Genomic DNA, 25452 nt, shown 5'->3' with positions numbered 1-25452 from the left:
TAAATTCTCTCCTGATCACTTGTTTTCCATCAGCAAACTCCTCAATAATGCGATCCAAGTCATTATTTTATTAATCTTCTTAAATCTTCACAGATGTACAGTTTTACAGAAAAGCGTAATTGTCGCAGGTCACTGTGGCAAAGTGGTTAACAGTGTGCAGGTGCAGGAATGCTGTGGTGATCAATAAACAGTCAGGCAACAATAATCCAGGTGCAATGGTGTTTTATTTGTATAATCCAAGGTCTGATCACAAAACAGTAAATAATAATAACAGACAATACAGCGTTGTGTATTGCTCAGTTCAATCCACGGGTTGGTCCCCAGATATTCCCGATATTTAGACGCCCACATGTAACACAATCACAAGTCCACACTGAGTGCTATAGTGACCGGGGTGCAAATACTTTTAATCGTGAACAATGGTGCAGTGTTATCCTGGTGAGTGCTGGCCTTTAGCGACAGATCCAGATCGTGTTTGCCACCTAATAACAACAAACAAGTGATTCTTTAGACGAGACGAAAACAAACAAATCATTCACGATAACAATATGGGTTCTCCTTCCACTTCAGCATTAACCATTCAAAGGAGCAGATCACGTAGATACGTCCCCCTTTTGTACTGTCAACCTTGACCCCTCGGTTAAGGAGTGCAACTGCTCTTCCAATCCACGGCTGCCACATCGTTTCCCTTCTGGGTTGAATGATTTAGTGTACCATAGCTCCGGCCCCTTTCTATATGTCCGACTTCCGCCTAACCTTGGGAATGAATTGCCTAGCCAACCAGCCCAGGGCACTCTGTTCCCTTTACACAGCGCCCTCATAGATCGGGAGGGAGATTTATCACCAAGAATCATTCTTTCTCTGTCACTACACACTTCCTGTCTCAACAACTAGATAAGGGGAACTCATTAATGAAAATGCATGTTAACGAGATCAAGAAAAATGAATGGAAGCATAATTCGCTGTTATGGAAACTACTAGCATACAGGGAGACGGCTCTCCCACCAGCGAGCAGCAATCAAAAGGAAACAAAACTAATGGGAATATCTATGTTGTGTATAATTTGTCTTAATTTTAAATTGTGCATTTTGTCATGCAGAATGTACATTTATTTAGAACACTTCACATGTAAAATGATTGAGGGGTTGTTTTTAGTAAGGAGCTTTTCATTTGGGGGGGGGGGGGGGTCCGTATAGCTTTAAAATGTTTTAATTCATTTATTAATTGGACAGGCAGAAATTGGCCATTATAAAGACAAGGAAAAATCAACTCTCTGGATCTGAACTGACCTGTCTGGTGGTTCAGTTCAGGGTGCTTGTGGTCACAGCCAGATCAGAGTCAGGTCAGTAACCTGGAGGACTTCCAGGATAGGTGGTGTGTGGGAGACGGCTTATGTGCTGTGAGTGAGGAGGGGGAGCTCCAGTTTATCTTCTAGTTTTAATTTGATGTATTTTTACCCATATGGTATTAATCTGTTTTTACAATAAGAAAACATTGTTTAGTTATGTTTTATATAGTTTTTTTTATTATTGTACTTGTATTGATATTTTATGATCTTTTTTTATTTGCTTAAATTCTGTTTTCAATTAACATTATTTATTTATTTATTTATTTTTAGGATTTTAATGCTAGAATATACGAATCTTATAATTGTTGTGAACACTAAATGGAATAAATACCTAAACTTAGGCTCACTAATTAGGTCCGAGAGAAGTCTCTCTCTCTCTCTCTCTCTCTCTCTCTCTCTCTCTCTCTCTCTCTCTCTTGCTTATCATGTGACCTTAAAACCAATCCACAATAGAGGAGAATACAGTAACTGCAATCAATCAGTTTTACTTCTAAAACATTTCATGCATTTACCATTTGTGGCCTTTTCTCTTACTATTTCTTTTGCATGTGTGGCCTAATAAAGTCATCAATGAATTTTCAGATTTTTAGTTGGTGGTTTGAGTTCATGTACATAAGAAATCAAAACAGAAGCAATGAGGTGTTCAAATTCATTTGCACATGACTGGATGAAAGGGAGAAACGGGTACTGTCTGTTAGTTCAACTCGAGCAGCGATTTGTGAAAAGCTGGCCCTTGAGCTGTGAAATATATTCAAATGACAGCAGCAAGGTTACAAGTTCTACATTTTAAATAATCAAAAGTCACGTCAGTACCCTACATGTGAGCACATACTGTCTAACAGACATGTCAATATGCTGAAATGTTTTGATATGGACATGTATGTTGTTTGAGAAGCTATTTAATTTAAGATTTGTATAATGTGATTTTTTTTTTTAAAAGAATAAATTATAATTTGTTTTTTTTTAATACAAACGCTTTGAAAATAGCAGATGTAGGCTAATCATTATACTTTCAATAATTACACAATTATAGCATACAATATAGATGAGATGTAAAACCGAGGTCCTATTGCAAGTGACTCCGCAGTTGTGATGCATAGTTCACCCCCTGGACCTTAAGTCGCTTTGGATAAAAGTGTCTGCTAAATGACTAATTAATAATATACTGAAAAACATTGAAAAAGGGACATTTTACACCAATATTAATAACACCAGTATGTGGTGTATCTAGGGAAAGAGTTAGTAGGATGAACGAAACAAAACTTTACAGGCGAGCAGATGTGATTCTTACTCTCGTCTGAATATTAATTGTTAATAATTTAAATGTGTTTTCTATACTGTTGCTAGTATATCGCACACACATTTATAATACTAGGGTAGATAATATTAATGAAACATTTTACTGCAAAAAATGTAACTTCAACTGATTCTCAAGGGTTGTATGTAGAGCATATGTAACGGAGTCCCAACAAAATCATTTCAGAATTCTTGCCTGGTTTGTGCTTTTGTTGTTGTGTAGGTCATGAATTGTCTTAATCCTAAATTGTTACTTCTTATCTCATTGTGTTGTAATTTTACTTACTAAAACTACACTGTATTTAAATATTGTTTTTTGCCCTGTAATACCTGTAAGTCTCCTTGGATAAAGGTGTCTGCCAAATAAAGTAATATAATAATAAACTATTAATATTAATGTGTCTTAGCGCACACCCTGTTGTGGGTTATTGCTTACATAACAAATATTAGTATTCTTACCATTTACAAAAGTCAAGAACGTCATTAAAAAGTCTTCCAAAAAATGACAATTAGATGAACTTGAGATGTTCAGCCTGAAGTCATAAAAGTCAAGAAATACCATACTACCCATAGCTCAGCTGCACCCAGGTTAGGCTTTCAACATAGAAAGTGAGATGTGACGGGCAGGGTAGCAGTCAATGAAAAAGGGGGGCAGTGAAAATGGCCGAGGTATTCTCACAACAGCACTTTAGCAACAATACCTTTAACATGGAAAAGTTCCACTAAGCAATGATGAGGGAACATTGGTATTTGCATGTGTATGATTTACAAGTATTTGCATGTGTATGATCTCATTAGCGTTAGTAAAATTTTACAGACACAGCGCTCAGCAGCAGGGGACAGGCAGAGGCAACGTAAAGTGAAACTGCACTGCTTACCTTTTAGCATGCATTCCTTGTGTGATGTACAAGAAAAAGAAAAGACATTTTCGTTTCTCTTTTAATACGCATACAATAAGTCATGTTGTGCAATGGCACATTTTTCTTTTTGCTCTGCTTTCTCGAGTAATATTGCTTGTGGAGAAGTAGCCTCAATTCTCTTCCTTGTTGGCATTGCCACCCTGCAGAGCAGGCTTCATGGGTCGGGGTGACAGTGCTATGTGAGTACAATCACTAGCACCCATCACAATGGGGAAGCCAGTAACCTAGTAGAAGGTAGAAGCCCACTTTCACGTTCTGTAAACATGTCCTCTCTGTGGAAAATGTAATATACAGTAATTCCCTGTGAGCTTTAGCAGGGCATGTTGTATTATACACATGAGTAGCTAAAGCTTTTAACCCTTTGCGGTCCTCTGTCGGACTAGGTCTGACATTACAATTTTCCCTTCCCAGTCGGACATCATCAAAAATACGTAAAGTGCAGGTCTCTAGTCATTTTTTTCTCTGGAAAAAGCAGAGAAAACCTTTCAATGGCAGAGTGAGACCGATAGGAGCCAAATTAAGCCGAAAAAAGGGGTGGATCTGAACAATACAGAGAGCCCCTTCACCATAGAGATAACACGGACACAAACAAAGGAGATAGCTGCTTCCACATCCATCGCTCGCACAATATCAGACATTTGCAGAGGTTTTGAGATGTTATACTAATAAAATAAGGACTTGGAATGCATTATTGAGGAGTTTGGTGATAAAACGAGTGATCAGGAGAGGATTTATCAGTATGCACGTCTATAAAGAGGTATGCGAAGAAGGGGTGGGGCTTGGCTGGAGATGTCCATTTGCTACGCAGGGCCTTTTAAACCTTTTTTATTCTGAAAAGAAAAAAAAAAAAATTATACAGCACACGTAAAATTAACAGCGCATGTGAAAATAAATAGGACCTGACTCGCCTGATAAACGCTGAATAAATGGACCACAAAGGATAAATGGCAGGAACCATGTGAATCCAAACAAACATAGGGGTGCAGTTAACATTAGAACGACCAATTTAAATTGCGGTGCGTGTGTTTAAGATACGGAGCTGTGATTTCTTGGGTTTTCCTAAATATATGTACTAATTCCCCTGACTGATACATATAAAACAGATTATTATCATTTGTATTTATCAGTCAGCACTTGCAGCCATGTATTGCAGTTTGATTATATCAGTATGCATTCCACAAGTGAGCGGTCTATTGACATTTTGATTGTTTCAATGAACCGCCTGACAGCCCATCAATCAGCCTTGGCAGCTCATGGCGCCAGGCTGTCTATAGTCACTGGTTAGGCCATCGCAGGGGTCATGCGGGAAAACAAAATAGAAATTGCCTCCTCGCATCGGCAAGCCCATTTCACAAGTCAATTCATCTTCGGCAAACGTAGCGGCTGCCGCTGTATTACACTAGTGACTAAATCATGTCACACACTGCAACTCGCCGCAGGTTAGAAGCAACCCCACATGGTTCGTCCCGCTGTGGGAGGTATCAGCAATGGGTCACTGGATAAAAACAGGAAAGCAAGTGAAAATGAAGCAAGTGGCAGTGGCGTACAGAGGCAGCTCATCACGCGAGGCAAGAGAGGCATGACCTCACCAATAATTCCCAAACGCTAAAAAAACATTTTGCATATTCTTATTTAATTGAGAAACACATTTAAGCACAGTTAAGCATGAATATATTAAATAAATTCAAGGCCACAGAAGTGCTTGTGACCTTATTTAAAAGTCACAACTTGGTGTCACCAGTAGCGAAAGCACAACACCAGAAAGCTGGAAGAAAGTAATGCTGCCACACTGCTCTGTGAGGCACAAACCTTGAACGCCAGAGAAAGCTGCTTGTTACCAAGGCAACTAACCACGCTAGGGTCCCTTTATGAAGGTGTTGCTATGGTATCCACAGCTTGGTGAGCCACCTGCTGGATTTGGAGTAGTTATAATTCGGGCGATTTTAATTTTTTCAGTAATGGCTTTAGTTGAATATGATATTCAGTTGTTCCATGGCTTCGCACTCTGTCAGCTGTATTTACGAGGAGTTCAATTGTTAAGGATGGAAGAATAACATGTAGCTCGTAGAAATGTTCTCGTTGCAATTCTTCTGTACGGCTAGTACATGACCTCAGACCCAGCTGCTGGCTAGGCTTCTGTTTCTGATTCAGTCTCTCATAGGGCAAAGGGCTCTCTTCAAAGTTGATTTTAACCATTCTTCAGAACATTGGTTCTTCCTTGCCTTCAGTGAATTTGAGCACTTCTGCTCCCACGATTCAGAGACTTTCTTCAGAGCAGTTTAGCTTCCATGCCATTCCTCCGAACTCCAAGCCACTTCTAGTGTGGGGAGCTCACTTCTTGGTCTTGACTGGAGCGCTGTTCCTTCTGTGGGGCACACTTCTAGTGTGGGGAGCTCATGGGAAGTTCGTATGGGAAGCCAGCATGGAAAGTTTGTATTGGAAGCTCTCTCATGGGGCAAACTCAAGCATTTCAAGCAAGTCGCATGGCTGGTTTTGTTGTCCTGACTTCCACCCTGTGATTGGTTAGTTTGGTTATTTGGGGCTGTGCCCTAGTCCATGCGAGGTGTTCCTCATTGGTTGTTCTCTTTCAGAGACATCCTATTATTCTCAGTTGTTCCATGGCTTCGCACTCTGTCAGCTGTATTTACGAGGGGTACTGTTCTCAGTCTGAGGTGTCAAAGCACACTTAAAACTGTCTGGCTTGCCTTCTGCAAGATACTGCTGGTGTATAAATGATTCATTCAATGATAGGAAAAGGTAAAACACTTGTCCAGCAGTTAGTTTATGACTCTTTCTAAAAGCATTCTTTGTCAGTGGAGTTTGTGAACAGAAACCAAGTAGACACAGAGTATAGCTTAAGACCCCCTTTGTATATTTCAATTCTGTTAATTTCATACACAGAAGGATATTATGACCCACTCTGATGCTACAACATGACAATCTGCCTTGTTTGTTTTGAATTAATGATTTTGTGATTGTATTTTATAGCGAATGTTCCATGCTAGTGTCACTTAGTAACTTGTAGAATTAAATAATACACGGTTTTAAGAATCTTAATTTAATATATGTAAAATAAACTCAGAACAATTACCAGATTTTTTTTTTAAAGATAAAAAGTTATTAAAAAAACAAACAAACAAAAAACAGAGGATTTGTATTTCAGTCCCATTGCACTGAAGCAATATACAACAAGCTTGGGGTTTCTCAGTATTTAAACCCTAAGCAAAGCAGATTCATTCATTCAAATCCATTCATAACCAAAACAGCATTTGCTCCAGTGCAAATTTTGTACCAATTAAAATAAAACAAATAATTAGCACACTAATACAAAATACAATTGAACTTGTTTTATTTCACCTGACTCCAGTTTCCAATCAGCTTAAATGCTATTTTTCTTTTCATTTTTTGTATAATATTTTATGACTTTTCCTAAGTTGGGGTCATCAACTTATACACAGAAAACAGAACCTTTGAGTTGTTTATTTTTTTTAGAACAGGTCATGTATACAAATAAGATGTTTCGGTTGGCATTTATCTGAATTGGCTGCACCTGTCTGGAGATATTTATAAACAAAAAGCAATATATATATATAAGACAGAGCTGTCAGTATTGCAACAGCATCTCACTGGTAAAGACACTTCAAAATGAGGAGCTCCCAGGCTGGCAGTCAAAGAAGTTTTATTGCAGCTCCTGGACTAAAAGAGCAGAAGAGTAAAACCTTCACAAATAAAAACAGCTAATCAGTTTAAGCCTGTTTAAATTAGTTTGAAATTGCATCGGGTCAGTATGACCCAAAACATAACAGATGTACCTAAATTCTGAACATAGATTTGAGAATTGTGCAATGCTGGCACTGGAGCTGTGTACTGTGTGCAAATGACTGGTGCAAGATTACAAGTTCTACATTTAAATACGCAAATGTCACATCAATACCCTGCATGTGGGGACATACTGTCCTCTCTCCAATAGACACAGTGCTGACAAGAGGAGCCATGAAGAGGGCTGTGCTTTTTTGGGGTGAGTGCACACATTGAGCTATTTTATCAATGATGTTACTTCATTGTATCAATGTAGTTTTAAGTTTTGTTGCTTGTGAATGGATGCCCATAAAAGTCATGAACACACAACGCAATCTTTACCTTACAGCGCTGTGAGTGTTTCCGGATATGACTCTTGTATGCAGAGCTTTATCATTGTAAACGTGTACAGTTTTATTTATTTTGTGCTTTGCGTCGCTGTCACAAAGCCCACTGCTTGCTCTAGTACAACTAGAGTGTATTTAATAATACCCAGACTGAAGGGGTTAAAAGCAGATCTACAGCTGAATCCACTGGGTCATAAACATACAGCAAGTCATTATTAAACTAATAGTCCAGATCTATGGGAAGAAGAGCATTTAATTAGTTTACTGGTTGCTCCTGGAATAAGATCTAATCACATTTCTTGAAAGGTAGACTAATAGCTCTACTATCAATTATTACACAGTTGTAGCATATACTACATGATGAGATGTAAAACAAACAAGGTCTTATTGTAAGTGACTCTGCAGCAGCAGTAGTGATGCATAGCTACCCCCTACTGTAAGTCGCTTTGCATAAAAGCATCTGCTAAATGGACTCAATAATAATAATAATAATAAACTGAAAAACATTGAGAGAGGGAAATTTTACACCAATATTAATAACACAAGTATGTGGTGTATCTAGGGAAAAGGTTAGTAGGATGAACAAAACAAAACTTTACAGGCGAGCAGATGTGCATATAATGAGACCAGCTGTGATTCTTACAGTCTCATCTGAATATTTATTGTTAAATAATTCAGGTGTGTTTTCTATACTGTTGCTAGTATATTGCACATACTTTTGTAATACTGGGGTATATATTACTAAAAAATATTTTAGTGCAAAAAATTTGACTTCAGCTGATTTTCAAGGCTATGTGTATCTGTAACCGCGTCCCAACAAAATCATTTCAGAATTCTTGCCTGGTTTGTGCTTTTGTTGTTGTGTAGGTCATGAATTGTCTTAATCCTAAATTGTTACTTCTTATCTCATATTGTGTTGTAATTTTACTTACTAAAACTACACTGTATTTAAATATTGTTTTTTGCCCTGTAATATCTGTAAGTCTCCTTGGATAAAGGTGTCTGCCAAATAAACTAATATCATTTAAAAAAAAAAACTTCAGCCTGAAGCCACTAAAGTCAAGAAATGCCATACCACCTGTAGTGAATTAGGAATACAATTTAAAAATATATATAAATTAGTCTCTAGTTGCCCATTCAGGGGCGTCAAAATGTAAAAAATGAGATATATCTTCTTTAAGTTCAGGATCATGTAAAACTCGGATTCCCTTGACAATAATCGACACACAATGTGTCAGAAATATAAAACAAGATTTGCAGCTGTTGTGTTGCTGCTACTATTTCATGTATTCTGCTGTAAGAATAAGGTGCACAACTAAATCTAATGTTACAGAAAGGAATGGCGATCTTTGTGAATGATATGCAGTTCATTGATTTCATAGTCAAACGATTACAACAACCATAGTCAGTCGCACACAAAGGTGTACTTTGCATCTGTATTGCCAATACTCGTTTCTTGTTTTGATCGATCATATTTCAGCTTTGGTGTGTGATGCTCTCACCATTGTTTGCTTCAAATCAATTCTCAAGACCCACCTGTTCTCTCTTGCTTTCCGCGCTCTTTAAGCCTACTATTAGCTGCTGTGTTGCTGCTACTATTTCATGTATTCTGCTGCTATCATGTATTCTGCTCTTTCCACTGTATTTAATGCACTATTTCATGTATTCTGCTGCTATCATGTATTCTGCTCTTTCCACTGTATTTAATGTACTGTTTCATGTATTATGCTGCTATCATGTATTCTGCTCTTTCCACTGTATTTAATGCACTGTTTCATGTATTATGCTGCTATCCTGTATTCTGCTCTTTCCACTGTATTTAATGCACTATTTCATGTATTATGCTGCTATCCTGTATTCTGCTCTTTCCACTGTATTTAATGCACTGTTTCATGTATTATGCTGCTATCATGTATTCTGCACTTTCCACTGTATTTAATGCACTATTTCATGTATTATGCTGCTATCATGTATTCTGCACTTTCCACTGTATTTAATGCACTATGTTTCATGTATTATGCTGCTATCATGTATTCTGCACTTTCCACTGTATTTAATGCACTATTTCATGTATTCTGCTGCTATCATGTATTCTGCACTTTCCACTGTATTTAATGCACTATTTCATGTATTATGCTGCTATCATGTATTCTGCACTTTCCACTGTATTTAATGCACTATTTCATGTATTCTGCTGCTATCATGTATTCTGCTCTTTCCACTGTATTTAATGCACTATTTCATGTATTCTGCTGCTATCCTGTATTCTGCTCTTTCCACTGTATTTAATACACTATTTCATGTATTATGCTGCTATCATGTATTCTGCACTTTCCACTGTATTTAATGTACTGTTTCATGTATTCTGCTGCTATCATGTATTCTGCACTTTCCACTGTATTTAATGCACTATTTCATGTATTATGCTGCTATCATGTATTCTGCACTTTCCACTGTATTTAATGCACTATTTCATGTATTCTGCTGCTATCATGTATTCTGCTCTTTCCACTGTATTTAATGCACTATTTCATGTATTATGCTGCTATCATGTACTCTGCTCTTTCCACTGTATTTAATGCACTATTTCATGTATTCTGCTGCTATCATGTATTCTGCACTTGCCACTGTATTTAATGCACTATGTTTTTTTTTGTTTTTTTTTACTGTATTGTATATAATGTATAATACATTTCTCTTTATTTAAAGTAGTATGGATTTTCTTGTTACCGCATCAAAGCGCTTTGTGATGGTGGTCCACTATAAAAGGCACTATATAAAATAAAAATGGATTGAAAAATTGATTGATATCAAAATGCAAAATAATTAACTCAACTTCCCATTCAAAACAGAATCCAACATTCCAATAACTAATTTAGCAAATTAGTTTTACCGTGTTAATTTAGTTTAGACGTGATCTACCAAACTAATAAGTTCATCTACCATTCATTTTCAGACTTCAGAACCACTTCTAACTTTCTTTGTCTGTCCCAGTCTTTCTTGATCACTGCAACTCCAGCTGTAAAAATGAAACACCTTCCTAGATTTTGAAAAGAATACTAATAATGTTTTTAAACCTGTAATTTCTATAAAATGTTAACATATGATGAATAAAACCCAAATAAATGAGCTAAACTGTGTTTTGCATTAACCTTTTACACTCCTGTGTACCACATACCCAAGTTCAATATAAAGATTAAAAATGTGTTTTTTTTTATTTTAATTAATTTTTTGTTTGAACAATGAAAACAAAAACTCTGCTAATAACAATAATATTCAGTAAACAGTAGTTATCAAATAAACATCAAGCAGCATCAAAACGTGTGCCATTATTGACTTGCTCTGTGCCATTTATTGAAATGTTCATTACAACAGAACCCAGGATTGCCTTCAGAACCACTGCACGTTTTTCTTGTGTCCTTTCATTTGTTTTTGTGAAGCAGACCCTTTTTTGCAGTCTCTGCTTCCCTTGTGTTGGAGGGATAGTCACAAATGCGTGTACAGGGCTACCTTTCGCAGGCATTGTGATGGATCTGGCTGCCGCAGACGCCTGCTTCATTGCCTTGTACCCAGTGTTGTGTTTTGATAGTATTTCATCACAGCACTGCCATTTCAAACCAAACAGCTTCCCGTTTGCAGCTGGCTTACCTGTAAAGTAGCTGCATGCTCTTTTGTTTGTACAGTCACATAGGTAAGTGATTAGCTTTTCGGGAACAAAAGCCAAAAAGCACTCCAATGGACAATGCAAACTCTCAAGTTCCATGGCGGGGTGCACATCTGTTTAACGTCACGCAACGTGACTAAACACTGGTGAGCTTGTCTTGGAGCCACTCCTTGGCCATGCCCATAGCTCATGATTGACAGTTCAACTAAACTTCCTTTGTCTTGTCAAAGGTGATTGACAGATCCAAGCGCAGGACTGGCTTTTGTCAGTCCAGCAGGGGTCATGATCTGATGAAGGCCATTTGATCGGTTTATCAGGAGCCGATCTGAAGAGGAAATTTTATGACAAATTAAAGCTGTATTTGTCTACTTTGAGCAAGATATGGGGGGGGGGGGGACACATTAACTTCAACCTCAAACAAGTTTAAACAGTATAGATTACATCCAGCAATAACCTGATTTGACTGTACTGTCCGCTACACACCCATAGCACAGCTGCACCCAGGTTAGGCTTTCAACATAGAAAGTGAGATGTGACGGGCAGGGTAGCAGTCAATGAAAAGACGGGGGCAGTGAAAATGGCCGAGGTATTCTCACAACAGCACTTTAGCAACAACACCTTTAACATGGAAAAGTTCCACTAAACAATGACGAGGGAACATTTGTATTTGCAAATGTGATTTACAAGCATTTGCATGTGTATGATCTCATTAGCTTCCATTTTCATGTCTCCCCAGCGACAGCGATGCAGGGGAGATGCCTGTATGTTGGTTTTAACTACAGTATATCTTGATAATCGCTCATTCAGTTGTGAAGAAACTTTGGGCCTCATTTACGAAAAGGCCCTACATTTGGAGTTTGTACTCACCAAAAGTAGTGAGCCTAACGTGCGTGATAAATCTAAATGTACTGCCCCATGTACTAACAGAGAACTCATTAATTTACATACCATACTGTACACACTACATGTACTGTGAGCGAAAATTTCAGTGATGTACCCATGATATCAAAAGCCCCAAGTCCAGGTGTATCTTTTGGTCAGTAGCCACAGCGCTCAGCAGAGGACAGGCAGAGGCAACGTAAAGTGAAACTGCACTGCTCACATTTTAATTAACATGTATTCCTTGTGTAATGTGTAAAAAAAAAGAAAAAAAAAACTTTTGTTTCTCTTTTAATACGCATACAATACAAGTAATGTTGTGCAATGGCACATTTTTCTTTTTGTTCTGCTTTCTCGAGGAATAACGATTAATTCTAGAAAAGTCTAGAAAATGCTGGATTGTAGGTGAACATTCTTAGAAGGTATAAAAGGGTTAGGCATAGGATGATTGCTGCCCTTGTCAATAAGTCAATATGGGAAAAAGTAAAGAGCTATCTGAAGACTGTAGGCAGAAAATTATTTATTGTCATAAAGCTGAAAAAGGATACAATATTTCCAAGCATTTAAGTATCCCAATTTCAACTATTGTTTCTATTATCAAGAATTACAAGACTCATCATAATGTCACAACACTGGAAGAAAGAAGGTTCTTTCACCAAGAACAAGTAGAAGAATTGTGAGGAAGGTTAATAACAATCCAACATTGACAGCCAAAGATATTCAAAGTGAACTGGCTGCAAATGGGACTGGGTTTTCCATTTCAACCACAGGTCGAGTATTGCATGCTGAAGATCTCAAAGGTCGCAGTTCAAGCCACTCTTAGGAAAACCCCACAAAGACAATAGCTTAAAGTTTGCAAAACAGCATTTGAACGATGGATATGAGTTCTGGTTAAAGGTTTTGTAGTGACGAAACAAAAATCGAGCTATTTGGTCACGCTGATAGTCATTACATTTGGAAAAAGTCTGGTGAGGCGCACAAAGAAAAAAACACCATACCTACTGTCAAGCATGGAGGTGGTAATGTCCTTCTATGGGGCTGTTTTTCCTCTAATGGCACAGGAAATTTAGTATCAATGCATGGTTAAATGGATTCCATTGCATACCAAAAGATATTGACCAATCATCTGAAGCCCTCCACTACAAAATTTGGTTAAAAACACAACTAGACGTTTCAACACGGCAACGACCCAAAGCACACATCAAAATCTACTTCAGAACGGTTAAACAAGGTTCTGGAACGGCCCGGTCAAAGTCCTGATCTAAATGAGAATCTTTGGTATGAATTGAAGAAGGCTGTGCAAGAGAAGTCCTCGGAATGTGAATGAACTGGACCAATTTTGCATTGAAGAATGGGCAAACATCACTAAAGAATCCTGCCAAAAGCTCACTGACAAATGCTTAACTGGCAGCCTGCATAGAATTACTTGCTACTCCTGTATAAATCTGTAACCATCTTTAGGGCTACTAATTTTTCCATTGTTAAGAATACCAAATTCTGTTTTTCAAAAAAGTGCAGTTTTATTCCCACTTTTTATCAACGTATCAATTAAATATGGCATTTGAACATAAATATAATGTTGCGAGTTAAAATAAGTTAATGAATAAATATTACAGCAATTATTTTAATTGAATTTTTTTCTTGTTGCTGTTAAGAAAATCACCTGAAGACACTTCAAACCTATCAATGTTTATAGATATCACTAAATTACTTAATGCCTTGAGAAGTTGGAGTCTTAATTAAGGTTTGTATTCATGACAATAACACGCAAAAGTTAGTAAACTGAGTGCTAAGGTTGTTCCCAGTTATTGAGAAAAAATGTACGCATTTTAGCCCTAGAGGGAACGTTGTGTATGAGTACTAACTTATGTAAATGCACAGTAATTAGAAACACACAATGCAAAGAGCTTTTGGACCCATTCCTTTAAATATTAAAAACTACTCCATATAGCAGTCAATATTTAGGTTTACAGCAATTTTACATGTTTTTTTTTCAAAATAAAGACTTGTGTAGTAGTTGTTAAAATTAGGTTATTTGTCAAACATTTTGTAACTAAGCATATTGTTGCACTATAGTATAACCGCATGTATAATTACTGACCCTTTGAGCAACTCTTAACAGAAACAATTAACAAATGGTCTTCTTAATAAATGTGCCCTCTGTTTCTTTCAGCTCTGGCTATCAGTATCAACGTTGACTGCACCCTGAGACAGTTCATTCCAACTGGGCTCTTGCAGACATGGGCACAATCAGAGGAGACATGCAGGCAAAGATACATGGAGCAGGTCACCACGGAAACTGAAGTGGATTACACGCATTTTCGGAAAACTGGCTGGTTTTATGATTGGTGCTGGATAGGTCTCCGATATAACAGTAGCAATATCAATAAGACCTGGGAATGGGTTAATGGGAACCCCACTACGTACAGCCACTGGGCTCAACCTCCTACTGGTGTTGGTTGTGGAGTATTTTCTTATTACTATGGTTGGTATATATATGATTGCTCAAGTCTATTCATGACCGTCTGTCAAGGTAAATATAATGTTATACATTTTATATGAACTGCATTATTTCTGTAATTATTCTACAAAATATGATTCAGAATCAGATAACTCAGGCAATCTAATTTAAATGAAAATGTTTGGCCCTGTAACAGGAATGGCATTTGCCTAACATGGCAAATCACATCAGAGTTCCCTCTCTAATGACCACGTTCATTGATCTCTTAATAGCTAATGTGAGGGTTTGGAGATTTTTATGAACCACTTTGTTAAAACGGTGTTTCATTTCCCATCACTATGGAGCTGTATAAACATTTTCAAATCAAGCCGAGAATTCTGTCACAAGTTTGTAAGTCACTTTCATAGAAATTAAAAAAAATAATCTGCATAATATTTAATGGAAGACCTGTGTAATTTCCTATTATGTGAAATGTGTTATTTTTTATACTTAGTTACACAATTACAATAATTTAACAGACATTTAAATGTTCTCCTTGTACTTTGCTCATCAGCTCCGTAATTGTTGTACAAGGGTCCTGCTTTGATTTGGGAATGAATAATGTGCGGTTTATGGATTGTAAATAATACAATGGACACAGCGTGCAGTGGCCTTTACAAGATGTTGAATGGCAGATAATGATGTAATCAAAAAAACACTTCTGCTTTGCCTTTAGAGTGACTAAAATAACTCAAAAGCTTTCTCTCTCAGCCCCATTCCCAGTCACAGGTTTAACTGCAGACTCTGTGGAAAACAACGGCGTTTCTCTGAGTTGGAGCAGTCCTTCCCAGCTAGATGAGGTCCCACACTACTTTATCATCACCTACTCCAACTCCAATTCTGATGATGAAGGCGCAGCTAGTACAGCTGACAATTCCACTGTCTTCTCTAACCTGAGACCAGGAAGAGAGTATGTCTTCAAAGTCTGTACCAAGGAAAACAACACGTTCCTTCAGAGCCAGCCGACCTCAGCTTCAGTCTACATAAGTGCGATCTGTTTACTGAAGAGCTCTTCTTGTTTTGAAGTTAATGTTGTTCTATCAGTATGTGGAACTTAGTTAAAAGTGTGAAACATACAGCATCACGATGTGCTCCAGTACATGCAACCTGGGTTTTCTGACTAGGCTGTTGCGCTGAACTATATTGTACTGGGTGGTATTTACGCCTTAAAGCTGTGTCTAGGATCAGCTAGCAGTTTGTGTGACCTGTCCTATAGTAGTAAGTATGTGACTGTCCTACAGACCCCTTGACTTAGAGGAGCACTAAAATATTTTTTTTTCCCTCAGTCCCGTCCCCACCTGGAGAGATAAACATAGGCTCTGTGGGAACAGTCTCGGTTTCCCTGAGCTGGGGCAACCCTGTTGATATGGAGGGGGTCCAGTACAACTTTATCGTGAGCTGTTATGGGTCTTTTTGGGGTGACCAACATTCCATCATTATGACCTCCAATTCCACTGTTATTACAAACCTGGGACAAGGGTGCAACTACACCCTCAATATCACCACTGCACAACCCAATGGGCACAAAAGCCTGTCTGCATCAACATTTTTCTACACAAGTAAGGATTGTTTCTTTACAGCTGTGAATTCAACTCTTACAGTTGGTTTTATAGACCATGATTATCACTAATTTAGGACGACCTAATGTTACCTTAAGATGGTCCAAGATTAGTGTTAATCAGGGTCTGTGAAACCAGTCGTTTCAGTTTTCAAGGCATCTGTATTTATTACTTCATATGGATCCTCTGTAATGGGTAATTAATGTAACACATACATGTGGCCTGCCAGAGGTTAGTGGAACAGAACTAGCAAATAAAAAGGAAGGATTCAGAGAGATAAAGGCATCAAAATTCTAGAAACTCAACCTCTGCCACCAGGACCAGAAGACACATTTAAAAGTTAACTGGAGAATGATTCAGGGCAGACCGTGGAAGACACATTTTTTCAAGAGTGGAGTCTTGCCAAGATCTAGATTCATTGTGATCCTTCAAGAGCTATATGGATGCATTTGGGCACAATTAGCTAATAGTAAAGTACACTGATGGGCTAAATGGCCCCCTCTTGTTCAAAACTTTTCCAATGTTCTTATGAACTAGCAATGGCAGTTTTGACAATGTAGTACTTCTATTATTATTATTATTATTATTATTATTATTATTATTATTATTATTAGGTATTATAATATTCTTAATATCTTATAATAATAAAAACTATTAGTTGAAGAAACTGAAAGTCTGCTATAGTATAGTAAATACCCATAACGTGTTCAAAAGCAGTTGATCAAATCAGTTCCCATCAAGGACATTACTGCAATAACTTGACCAATGTTTCATAAAACAAATTGAAACTCTGAATAACGTAGCGTCCCGTGTTTCAGATTCGATAGTTCTTTTACTTTTCGATTGGGCACTTTTTCACTGAAATTAAAAATAGAAGGCCAAGTTAAAATTAAGTCTTGTTTTTCCATGTATTTTGTACCTTTGACAAACCTGAATATTCCTTTTTTCTAACTTGTATATTCATTTTAAAAAGGAAACGTCCTCTACAGGTGGATCGGCTTCCTATTTTTCTCGCTTGGCTGTTGTGTGTAGGAAAGTAAAAGTGTTGATGGCTTCTATTGATTTAGCAACACCTCAAGCTTTATTTCTTCTCAATATCTTCTTGACAGTGCATACTACAGCATCTCTCCTTTCTCTCTCAGACCCAGTCCCTCCAGGTCTGATCAAGATAGTCTCTGTGGGAAACGACTCTGTTTCTCTGAGCTGGGGCCGTCCTTCTGCCACTATGCAGTTCTCATACAGCTACAACATAACCTATGCCAGCTCTTTTTGGGACCAACAAGACTCCAGCATTGCTACCTCTGAATCCACTGTCATCTCTAACCTGAGACCCGGAAGCGAGTATGTCTTCAATGTCACCACTGTGCAGGTCAATGGGGCTCAGAGCACGCCCACCTCAATATCTCTCTACACGAGTAAGGATTTAGTTTTTCTTGTAACATTTGTCTGTAACATCCCCTAAGGAACAAGAAACTACGCCAGTTCCTAAGTTTCGCCAATGGAAATCTAAAATTGAGTGTTTTCATTTGTACCCTATTTAAAGACAAGCACGCCAATTCAATTTGATGAAGTCAAAAGTACCACAAATGAGAGAGTATCAAGTGAAATGTAGTACAAAGAAACTTAATTTATTAGCAAATTTTAGAATTGAACATTAGGAATTTTAGATGGCTAGATGCAACACAAACTCAGGTAATAGCTAATCATACTGCATTTGTTACTGTGGGATTCTAACCAGGGACCATGCTGCATGCACTGCTTGTAAGCTGTGATTAACCCCACCAGGGGGAGACATACTACACACTATTCCAGGTGGCGCGTTTAACTGTAATTCCTTCCCCTGTGTGCAGATTTAGTAATGGAAATCTATACACAAAATCAAAGTCACGATAGCGAACACGCACGGAATATGGCATTACAGAGAGAAGAAATGAAACATTATGAAACGTAGATGATACAAATCCATTTTTCCATGGATTTTTGCAACTTGAACCATTTTATAGATATCACATTCATGTATAGTACAGGACAGAAAGGTTTTTCCAACTCTGGCTGTTTTGGTCAGGTCAAACACCTGCTCTAGTGGCTTTATTGTTAGTAATTCACCATCTTGAACACCAAACAATAGACCTGCTCAGTTGACAGCAGATAAATAATACAGCATGCCTCCTTTTGTCTTTCAGGTCCATCCCCACCAGAAGGGATCAGGGTAGACTTTGTGGAAACCAATTCTGTTTCTCTGAGCTGGGGCAAGCCTGTCTATATGGATGAGATCAACCACAGCTTTGCCATAACCTACTCCTGCTCCTTTTGGCTTTACAAAAACTCTACTACAGTCACCTCCAATTCAGTCGTCCTGTCATACCTGAGACCTGGAAGCGAGTACATCTTCAATGTTACCACTGTGCAGTATAGTGGGGCCCAGAGCACGTCAGCTTCCATATCTCAGTACACAAGTAAGGATCATTTCTGTATTGAACCCTATTTTACAGGAATATGAACAGTGTAAAGCCATGCAGAAGACAGGGTATGTAAAGCACACAATATGGAAGAGAAGACATGAATGCTGTATTAATGTCTTGTTGAAAGGTTGTCTAGTTCAGCATTGTTACAAAGTACAGATCACATACGGCAATCTGAAAATCAGATTAAAGTAAGATGCTTTAAGTCAGCAGAAAACCTAGAAAAATAACCTGGAATCAGTTTGGTTAATTAAAAAAGTGCCTTGCGTTAAATGAGTCACAAATTTGTATCTAATCTATGCATAATACATGGTTAAATACTGTATATAGTACGCATACATTTTTACACCCAAATATCATGTGTGGTAGAAATAATATTAGTCTTAATTATTATTGATAAATGTACTGTCAATATTCTGACTAATCTGTGTTTCTGACAGTCCTGTAAAAAGAATTAATGCCAGTGCAACCATGATATTTTGATAATCTCTCTCCACGTTGACAACCTGTTGTCTAAGAGTTGTCAAGGCCAGTTAAATTAGTTCCCTCAGTCTATCCTCATAACTAAAGGTTTTAGCTTCAAACAGAGAATGTTTGTTTGTATAAAATGGAACGAAGCAACATCTTGAGAAATATGATTCCCATTCACATAATAAACTGATGTAAACATGTAAACTGATATATTTTCTTTTCTCTTGCAGACCCAACCCCACCAGGAGAGATCAGTGTAGACTTTGTGGGGAACGACTCTGTTTCTCTGAGCTGGGGCATCCCTGATAGTATGGGTAAGGTCCCGTACAGCTTCAACATCACTTACTCCAGCTCCTTTTGGAACCTCCAAAACTCAACTCCTGCCTCTTCTTATTCTACTGTCATCTCTAACCTGAGACCTGGAAGCGAGTATACCTTCAATGTCACAACTGTGCAGAGAAATGGGGGGCGGAGCACACCTGTTTCAACAACTCTGTATACAGGTAAGAATTATTTAAACTCTGATTTGGTTAGGGGTGTATGGGTACAGTATATGGTTAACTTGCATGTGTAGGAAGCATTTTCAAAAGTGTCAATTATAATGCTTCAGTCATTCTTTCATATTTGTAGACTTTTTGTATTTAAAGAGTAAGCAGCATCAGGTAGTTTAGCTGGTGTTGAAATTGTACTTTTGCAATCTTAAATGATTTTTTGGTGTTAACAGCATTTTCTCTTGTAGTTCCGCCCCCACCTGGAAAGATACGGATCGACTCTGTGGAAAGCAACTCTGTTTCTCTGAGCTGGGGCAGTCCTGTCGGAATGGACGGGCTCCAGTACAGCTTCAGCATCACCTACTCCAGCTCCTTCTGGGGTCACAACGGCTCCACCACTGCACCCTCCAACTCCACTGTCATCTCTAACCTGAGACTGGGTAGCGAGTACGTCTTCAGCGTCACCACCGTGAACAAAGGAGGCCAGAGCACACCTTCAATAACATCTGTCTACACAAGTAAGGATCAACACCTAACTCAGATTTTGTTTCTACAAACAAAATACAAAAACGTGTGGTTAAGAGGTTGTCTCACCCTCCATTGAACACTGCAGCTCCATCTATTGCATGTTTTAACTTGAGAGTCATGCACTCATACTGTCATAAAGATAAAAAGCTAAATAAAGAAAATCATGTAAATCTGTCAGCTCATAGATCTGCTCTAAAATAGTGTCTTCTGATTCCTCTTGTAGAGCTGGCCCCACCTGGAGAGATCAGGGTAGACTCTGTGGGAAACGACTCTGTTTCTCTGAGCTGGGGCAGTCCTGTCGGTATGGATGGGCTTCAGTACAGCTTCAACATCACCTACTCCAGCTCCTTCTGGGGTCACAATGGCTCCACCAACGCACCCTCCAACTCCACTGTCATCTCTAACCTGAGACCTGGAAGCGAGTATGTCTTCAATATCACTACTGTACAGGCCAGTGGGGGCTGGAGCACACCGGCTTCAATATCTCTCTACACCAGTAAGGATTATTTCTTAAAAATTTCTAATGTAAACCCACATTTGAAGAAAAGTCAGAGGATAAACCAATTTTTTCCTTTTTCATGTTTTAAAACTAAGAAGAAATTACTTAAACAAGTGTTTAAATATTGAAGTCAGGAAGATTCAAACAAATAAGGGCTCCAGCCCAGACTTTAATTGCTTCTTGCTAACATTACCAGATATTCCTTTTATAAATGGTAAATTTACTTAGCACTGGGGTGAATGCTTTAAAGAGCTACTGTGCTCTGAAAGCATGCATTCAAAACACTATTTTAAATTAACTTTTTGTTTAGGCTTTAGTCACTTAAGAGCTGTCAGCCACTCCAGGGATTGTAGTATTGTGAATATTCACAATTTGCAGTGCAATAAAACACCACGTTTTACTTTTTAAATATAAACAAACTGTACACCACTTAAAAGCTCTGGGTCTTAGCTTTCTAACGAGCAGTTTAGTTGTATTCTATTCTTGGGTTTACTTGCCTTTTGTGTATGATTTGTGCGAGGAGTGAAAATGACTATCGTGGTCAAACTTTCATCTGTAAAGTCCAGCCTGAAGCTTGCAGGCAGATCTGCTCTGCATTGCCAGAATCTGCACAAAACACTGATTTGGGGGTATATGTTTCTACTCTGTAGCCCTTTCCCTTGACAAGAAAATGACCTGTCCAGTGTTATCTCCAAATAGTGCGGCTTCTTTGGGGTAACCCTGGACATTAATAGTTCTGCATATGTACCAAGGATAATAAAATTATTATTATCCTTGATAATATCTGTACTAACGTTATTATACCACATACTGCTTTAAACGTATGGCTCAAACATATAAAATTCAACTTGGTGCTTGAAGCTACCATGATCATTGGGAACTCGCTGAAGAGCATCCAAATGTTTGTTTGCAGGCTAACATTACTCAGCTTGTGTTTGGTTCTCTACAGCTTTTTGAGTAATGAGAGCAAAAAAAGTAGTTCAAAGGTTTGAAGTTCTGCCTGTACAGCAACATTGCTTAGATTTTTTATGGCCGAAAAGCACAATTTATTTTCTCCTGTGGACAAAACCCACTATTTTCATTTAATTGTTTTTTTTTAAGCTTTCTCAGGTGTCCAATGTTGAAATGAGGAAAGTTTAAAGTCACAGTTTTGAAGGGGTGTCCAAAACACTGGAATATTGAACACATTTTAAATAAACAAAACAGGGTCTTTAAATCACATGTTAAATGTTTCAACTCTATTATATAGCCCCGAGGTATACCTGCAAATTTATCACAAACTTGGTTCCAAAAAATGATTTATAAAAAAATTACTGTCAAAACTGTCCAAAATACCCCCACATTACGGGTTCGTTCGTATCACACCTCTTTTCTCTCTTACAGACCCGGCCCCACCTGGAGAGATAACTTTAGACTCTGCGGAAACCAACTTTGTTTCCCTGAGCTGGGCCACTCCTGTGGGTATGGATGCGATTCCACACAGCTTTATCATCACATACTTCAGCTCCTTCTGGGATCACCACAGCTCCACCACAGCACCCTCCAATTCCATCACCATCTCTGACCTGAGAGCGGGCAGCGAGTACATCTTCAATGTCACCACCGTGCAGGGCAACGGGGGTCAGAGCACACCTGCTTCAGTATCCCTCTTCACAAGTAGGAAGTGTTTCTTTACAGTTCTGACTTAAACTGATTTCCAAGGCTATATATATCGCTCTCAGATATACAGCATGTCCCCCAATTCCCTATACTAGTGATTCATGCAATATTTCTACACTAAATACAGTACCGGTGCTGTTCGAACTGTAAACAACTTCTTAGTCTAACTTTTCTGTCTCTCACTATTGATACTGTATCTGAACTGAAGAAATGCTGCTCTGGCGCGTTATAACACAGACATCTTATTCAGCATTTGTTTTATAACTAAGTACTGTAAATATTACGTGGTTGTCTTTCCTAATGTATTTACTTTTTTGCTGCGAGAGGAGCTGCGGCTTTCTCCGGGAGACGAGACGCTTCAGCCCCGCTCCGGCAGCGGAACCTGGGGCGAGCCCGTTCCCTCTTCCCCTCTCCCGACCCGCTCTCCTTCTCGCACTTGGTTTGCTTGTCTGTCGCTTCGAACTGAACTCCAGACTGCCGTTTAGCCAGGCTATTTATAGTTTAAAAACTGCTAATTAAAATGATCCACAAGTGTTTTTTGTAAAAAAAATAGTGTTGATTACATGCGGCTTTATGCATGATTAATTCACAGAAAGTTACATTTTTGCTTCACTATATGTGCATTATAGAGAGGGAGTTATTTTATTTTGTAATTTAGTCAGATTTATGTTATGTGTTGTTATGTACACAGAATAAACAGATTTTGTTTTACCTCAGCCTCTCATTCGTTTGCTCTGTTTCATCTCTTTTACAGAACCCAATGAGAAGCGCTTGTACCTGAAATTCGTCTGCAGTTCTACAGAACGTTCCGTGTGTGAAAAAGAGAAGCAGAAGGTCCAACAGGAGGTAATCCACCTCTTATTAGCAATAAACTCTATTGAGTTAGCTTCCCACATAAACAACGCCCCATTAGCTTGGAAAGTCTTTGATTCCAGTTAGCTAAGATGTCGTCCAGTACATCGGGTGTGATGTGTGCACATTCTTTCCTAATTTTGTCAGTTAATTTTAGTGCAATGTTCACTACTTACAGCAGCTTATATAAAACCAATCATTTTAGTCCTCCTGCATACGGTATGTAGACACTGATAGCCACCTTATTTCCCTATATTCCACTGATTTCGATAATTGTTTTATCACAATTTGATAAGCAGGGATACTTAACTGCAGAGAAGAGGAACCTGATTTAATAAATTGGGTTGTTTGACAGTTTATTTGGTTTTGTTATTTTTTTTCAGACTGAAGCCAGGCTGGCGAAGCAGCTGAAGGGATTGTACTGGAAATTGAACTGGAAAGAGAAGGAGGTGAAAGAGTGTAGCGATGAACCGGAGGGAGACGTTTAAATACGTTTCCAGTTCTGTTACTCCAATATTATATTTTAATAACAGCCATTACTATTTTGAGCCTGTAGAATCCTAATTGCTCATATTTAGTATTTTCAATTATACCTTTAACTCAATTCCATGTAAGTTTTTTTTTTGTGATTATATATTCAGTGGATCTAAGACCAGAACAGGAGCTTTGACAGGAGTGGATCTGGTCAACATTAGTAGAGATTGTAGAAATCTGTGCTTTTCTTTGACTGAGGGAGCTGATTAAGAAAGTCTATGGGCTTTAGACCTCAATGATTTATACCTAAGAGCACCCAGGCATGATGCTGGAGATTAGTACATGCTACTGAATATATTGCTATTATTAATAGTGTAAGTTTATATCCTCTGCAATGCTCATTACCTGTAGACAACTGCCCTTGTCTTTTGTAAGTTCCCTTGAGCTAAGAGCCTCTGCTTGGGACACCCAACTGATGGCACGATGAATGGTCTAGCAGATAACAACCGCAGCGTTGGACGTCCATACTTAAGCTGATCATTCGAGTGCAAGCCAGATGCTCAGCTCAGGAGCTTTGCTAATTACAAAACAAAACTTCTTCGAGTCGAAGACCATAAGAGTGGCGTTATCTGACATGCTTTGACTTTCTGTAGCATTGTAGCACTGTGCTTTTCTCTGGTTGATTTGGAGCCGATAAGGAAAGGCTGGAGGCTCTAGTCTTAAACGAATTAACTCAAGAACACCTAAACATGATGCTGGACATGTGTGCAGGATGCTTTGTGAGATTGAGCACCTAAACATGATGCTGGAGATGAGTGCAGGATGCTTTGCAAGATTGAGCACCTAAACATGATGCTGGAGATGAGTGCAGGATGCTTTGCAAGATTATCATTATAATGTGATCATATTTGAATAGTGCATTAAAAAATTAAACCAATATATTGTATTTTTTTTTTTTGTTTGTTTGTTTGTTTTTTTATTGAGAGGAATGGTAGTTCCTCGAGGCAAGTTATCAGTAAAGCACGCGAACTACGAGACTCTTCACGGCATGGATAGTTTATGTGTTTTCAGGGTATTGGAGCAGCAAAAGTAAATCAGCCAAATGCACCATTTCACTTTTAATTTGTTGTTCCCAACACTCTTAGGTGAAATGTATCAAAAAATCTGTACCTGTCATATATTTTCTTTTTACACAGCTGAAGTCTGGAATTAAAATGCATATATATATATATATATATATATATATATATATATATATATATATATATATATATATATATATATATATATATATATATATATATATATATATATATATTGAAGTGAAAAAAATATTCTAGAAATTTGTGGAAAATGAATTAAAAATAAAAACTGAAATAGCTTGGTTGGATAAGTATCCCCCCCCTTGTAATAGAAATCCTAAATTAGCTCAGGTGTAACCAATCACCTTCAAAATCACACACCAATTTAAGTGGCCTCCACTTGTGTTAAATTGTAGCGATTCACATGATTTCAGGATAGATTCAGCAGTTCCTGTAGGTTCCCTCAGCTAGGTAGTGCATTTTAGAACAAACACTCAACCATGAGCACAAGGTGCTTTCAAAAGAACTATGGGACAAAGTTATTGAAAGGCACAGATCAGGGGATGGGTATAAAAAAAATATCAAAGGCCTTGAATATCCCTTGGAGCACCGTCAAGACGATT

At 38.1% G+C, this 25452-nt stretch overlaps 1 protein-coding gene across 2 annotated transcripts; it reads left to right on the top strand.

The window, feature by feature from the left end:
* The first annotated feature begins 14438 nt into the window (after window positions 1–14438).
* On the top strand, window positions 14439–24670 carry LOC121305252 (receptor-type tyrosine-protein phosphatase eta-like). 2 transcript variants are annotated; one of them, XM_041236809.1, is made up of 11 exons: window positions 14439–14785; window positions 15464–15739; window positions 16039–16311; window positions 17454–17726; window positions 18495–18767; window positions 19475–19747; window positions 19984–20253; window positions 20487–20759; window positions 22146–22418; window positions 23176–23267; window positions 23657–24670. In XM_041236809.1, the coding sequence occupies exons 1-11, from the start codon at window positions 14530–14532 to the stop codon at window positions 23759–23761; spliced, it is 2637 nt and encodes an 878-aa protein (XP_041092743.1). In that variant the 5' UTR covers window positions 14439–14529; the 3' UTR covers window positions 23762–24670. The 2 variants fall into 2 exon arrangements, with proteins under 2 accessions (XP_041092743.1, XP_041092744.1); XM_041236810.1 differs by lacking the exon at window positions 22146–22418.
* Window positions 24671–25452: the final 782 nt, after the last annotated feature.

Source organism: Polyodon spathula, chromosome 42 (assembly GCF_017654505.1).
Source record: "Polyodon spathula isolate WHYD16114869_AA chromosome 42, ASM1765450v1, whole genome shotgun sequence".
Taxonomy (NCBI): Eukaryota; Metazoa; Chordata; class Actinopteri; order Acipenseriformes; family Polyodontidae; genus Polyodon; species Polyodon spathula.
This window is presented reverse-complemented; position numbering and strand designations above follow the sequence as displayed.

Coding starts and splice junctions, on each gene's coding strand:
- LOC121305252 (XM_041236809.1), top strand. CDS start 14,530: ATGGAGCAGGTCACCACGGAAACTGAAGTGGATTACACGCATTTTCGG. Junction 18,768..19,474: donor TTCCATATCTCAGTACACAA/GTAAGGATCATT, acceptor TTTCTCTTGCAG/ACCCAACCCCACCAGGAGAG. Junction 19,748..19,983: donor TTCAACAACTCTGTATACAG/GTAAGAATTATT, acceptor TTTCTCTTGTAG/TTCCGCCCCCACCTGGAAAG.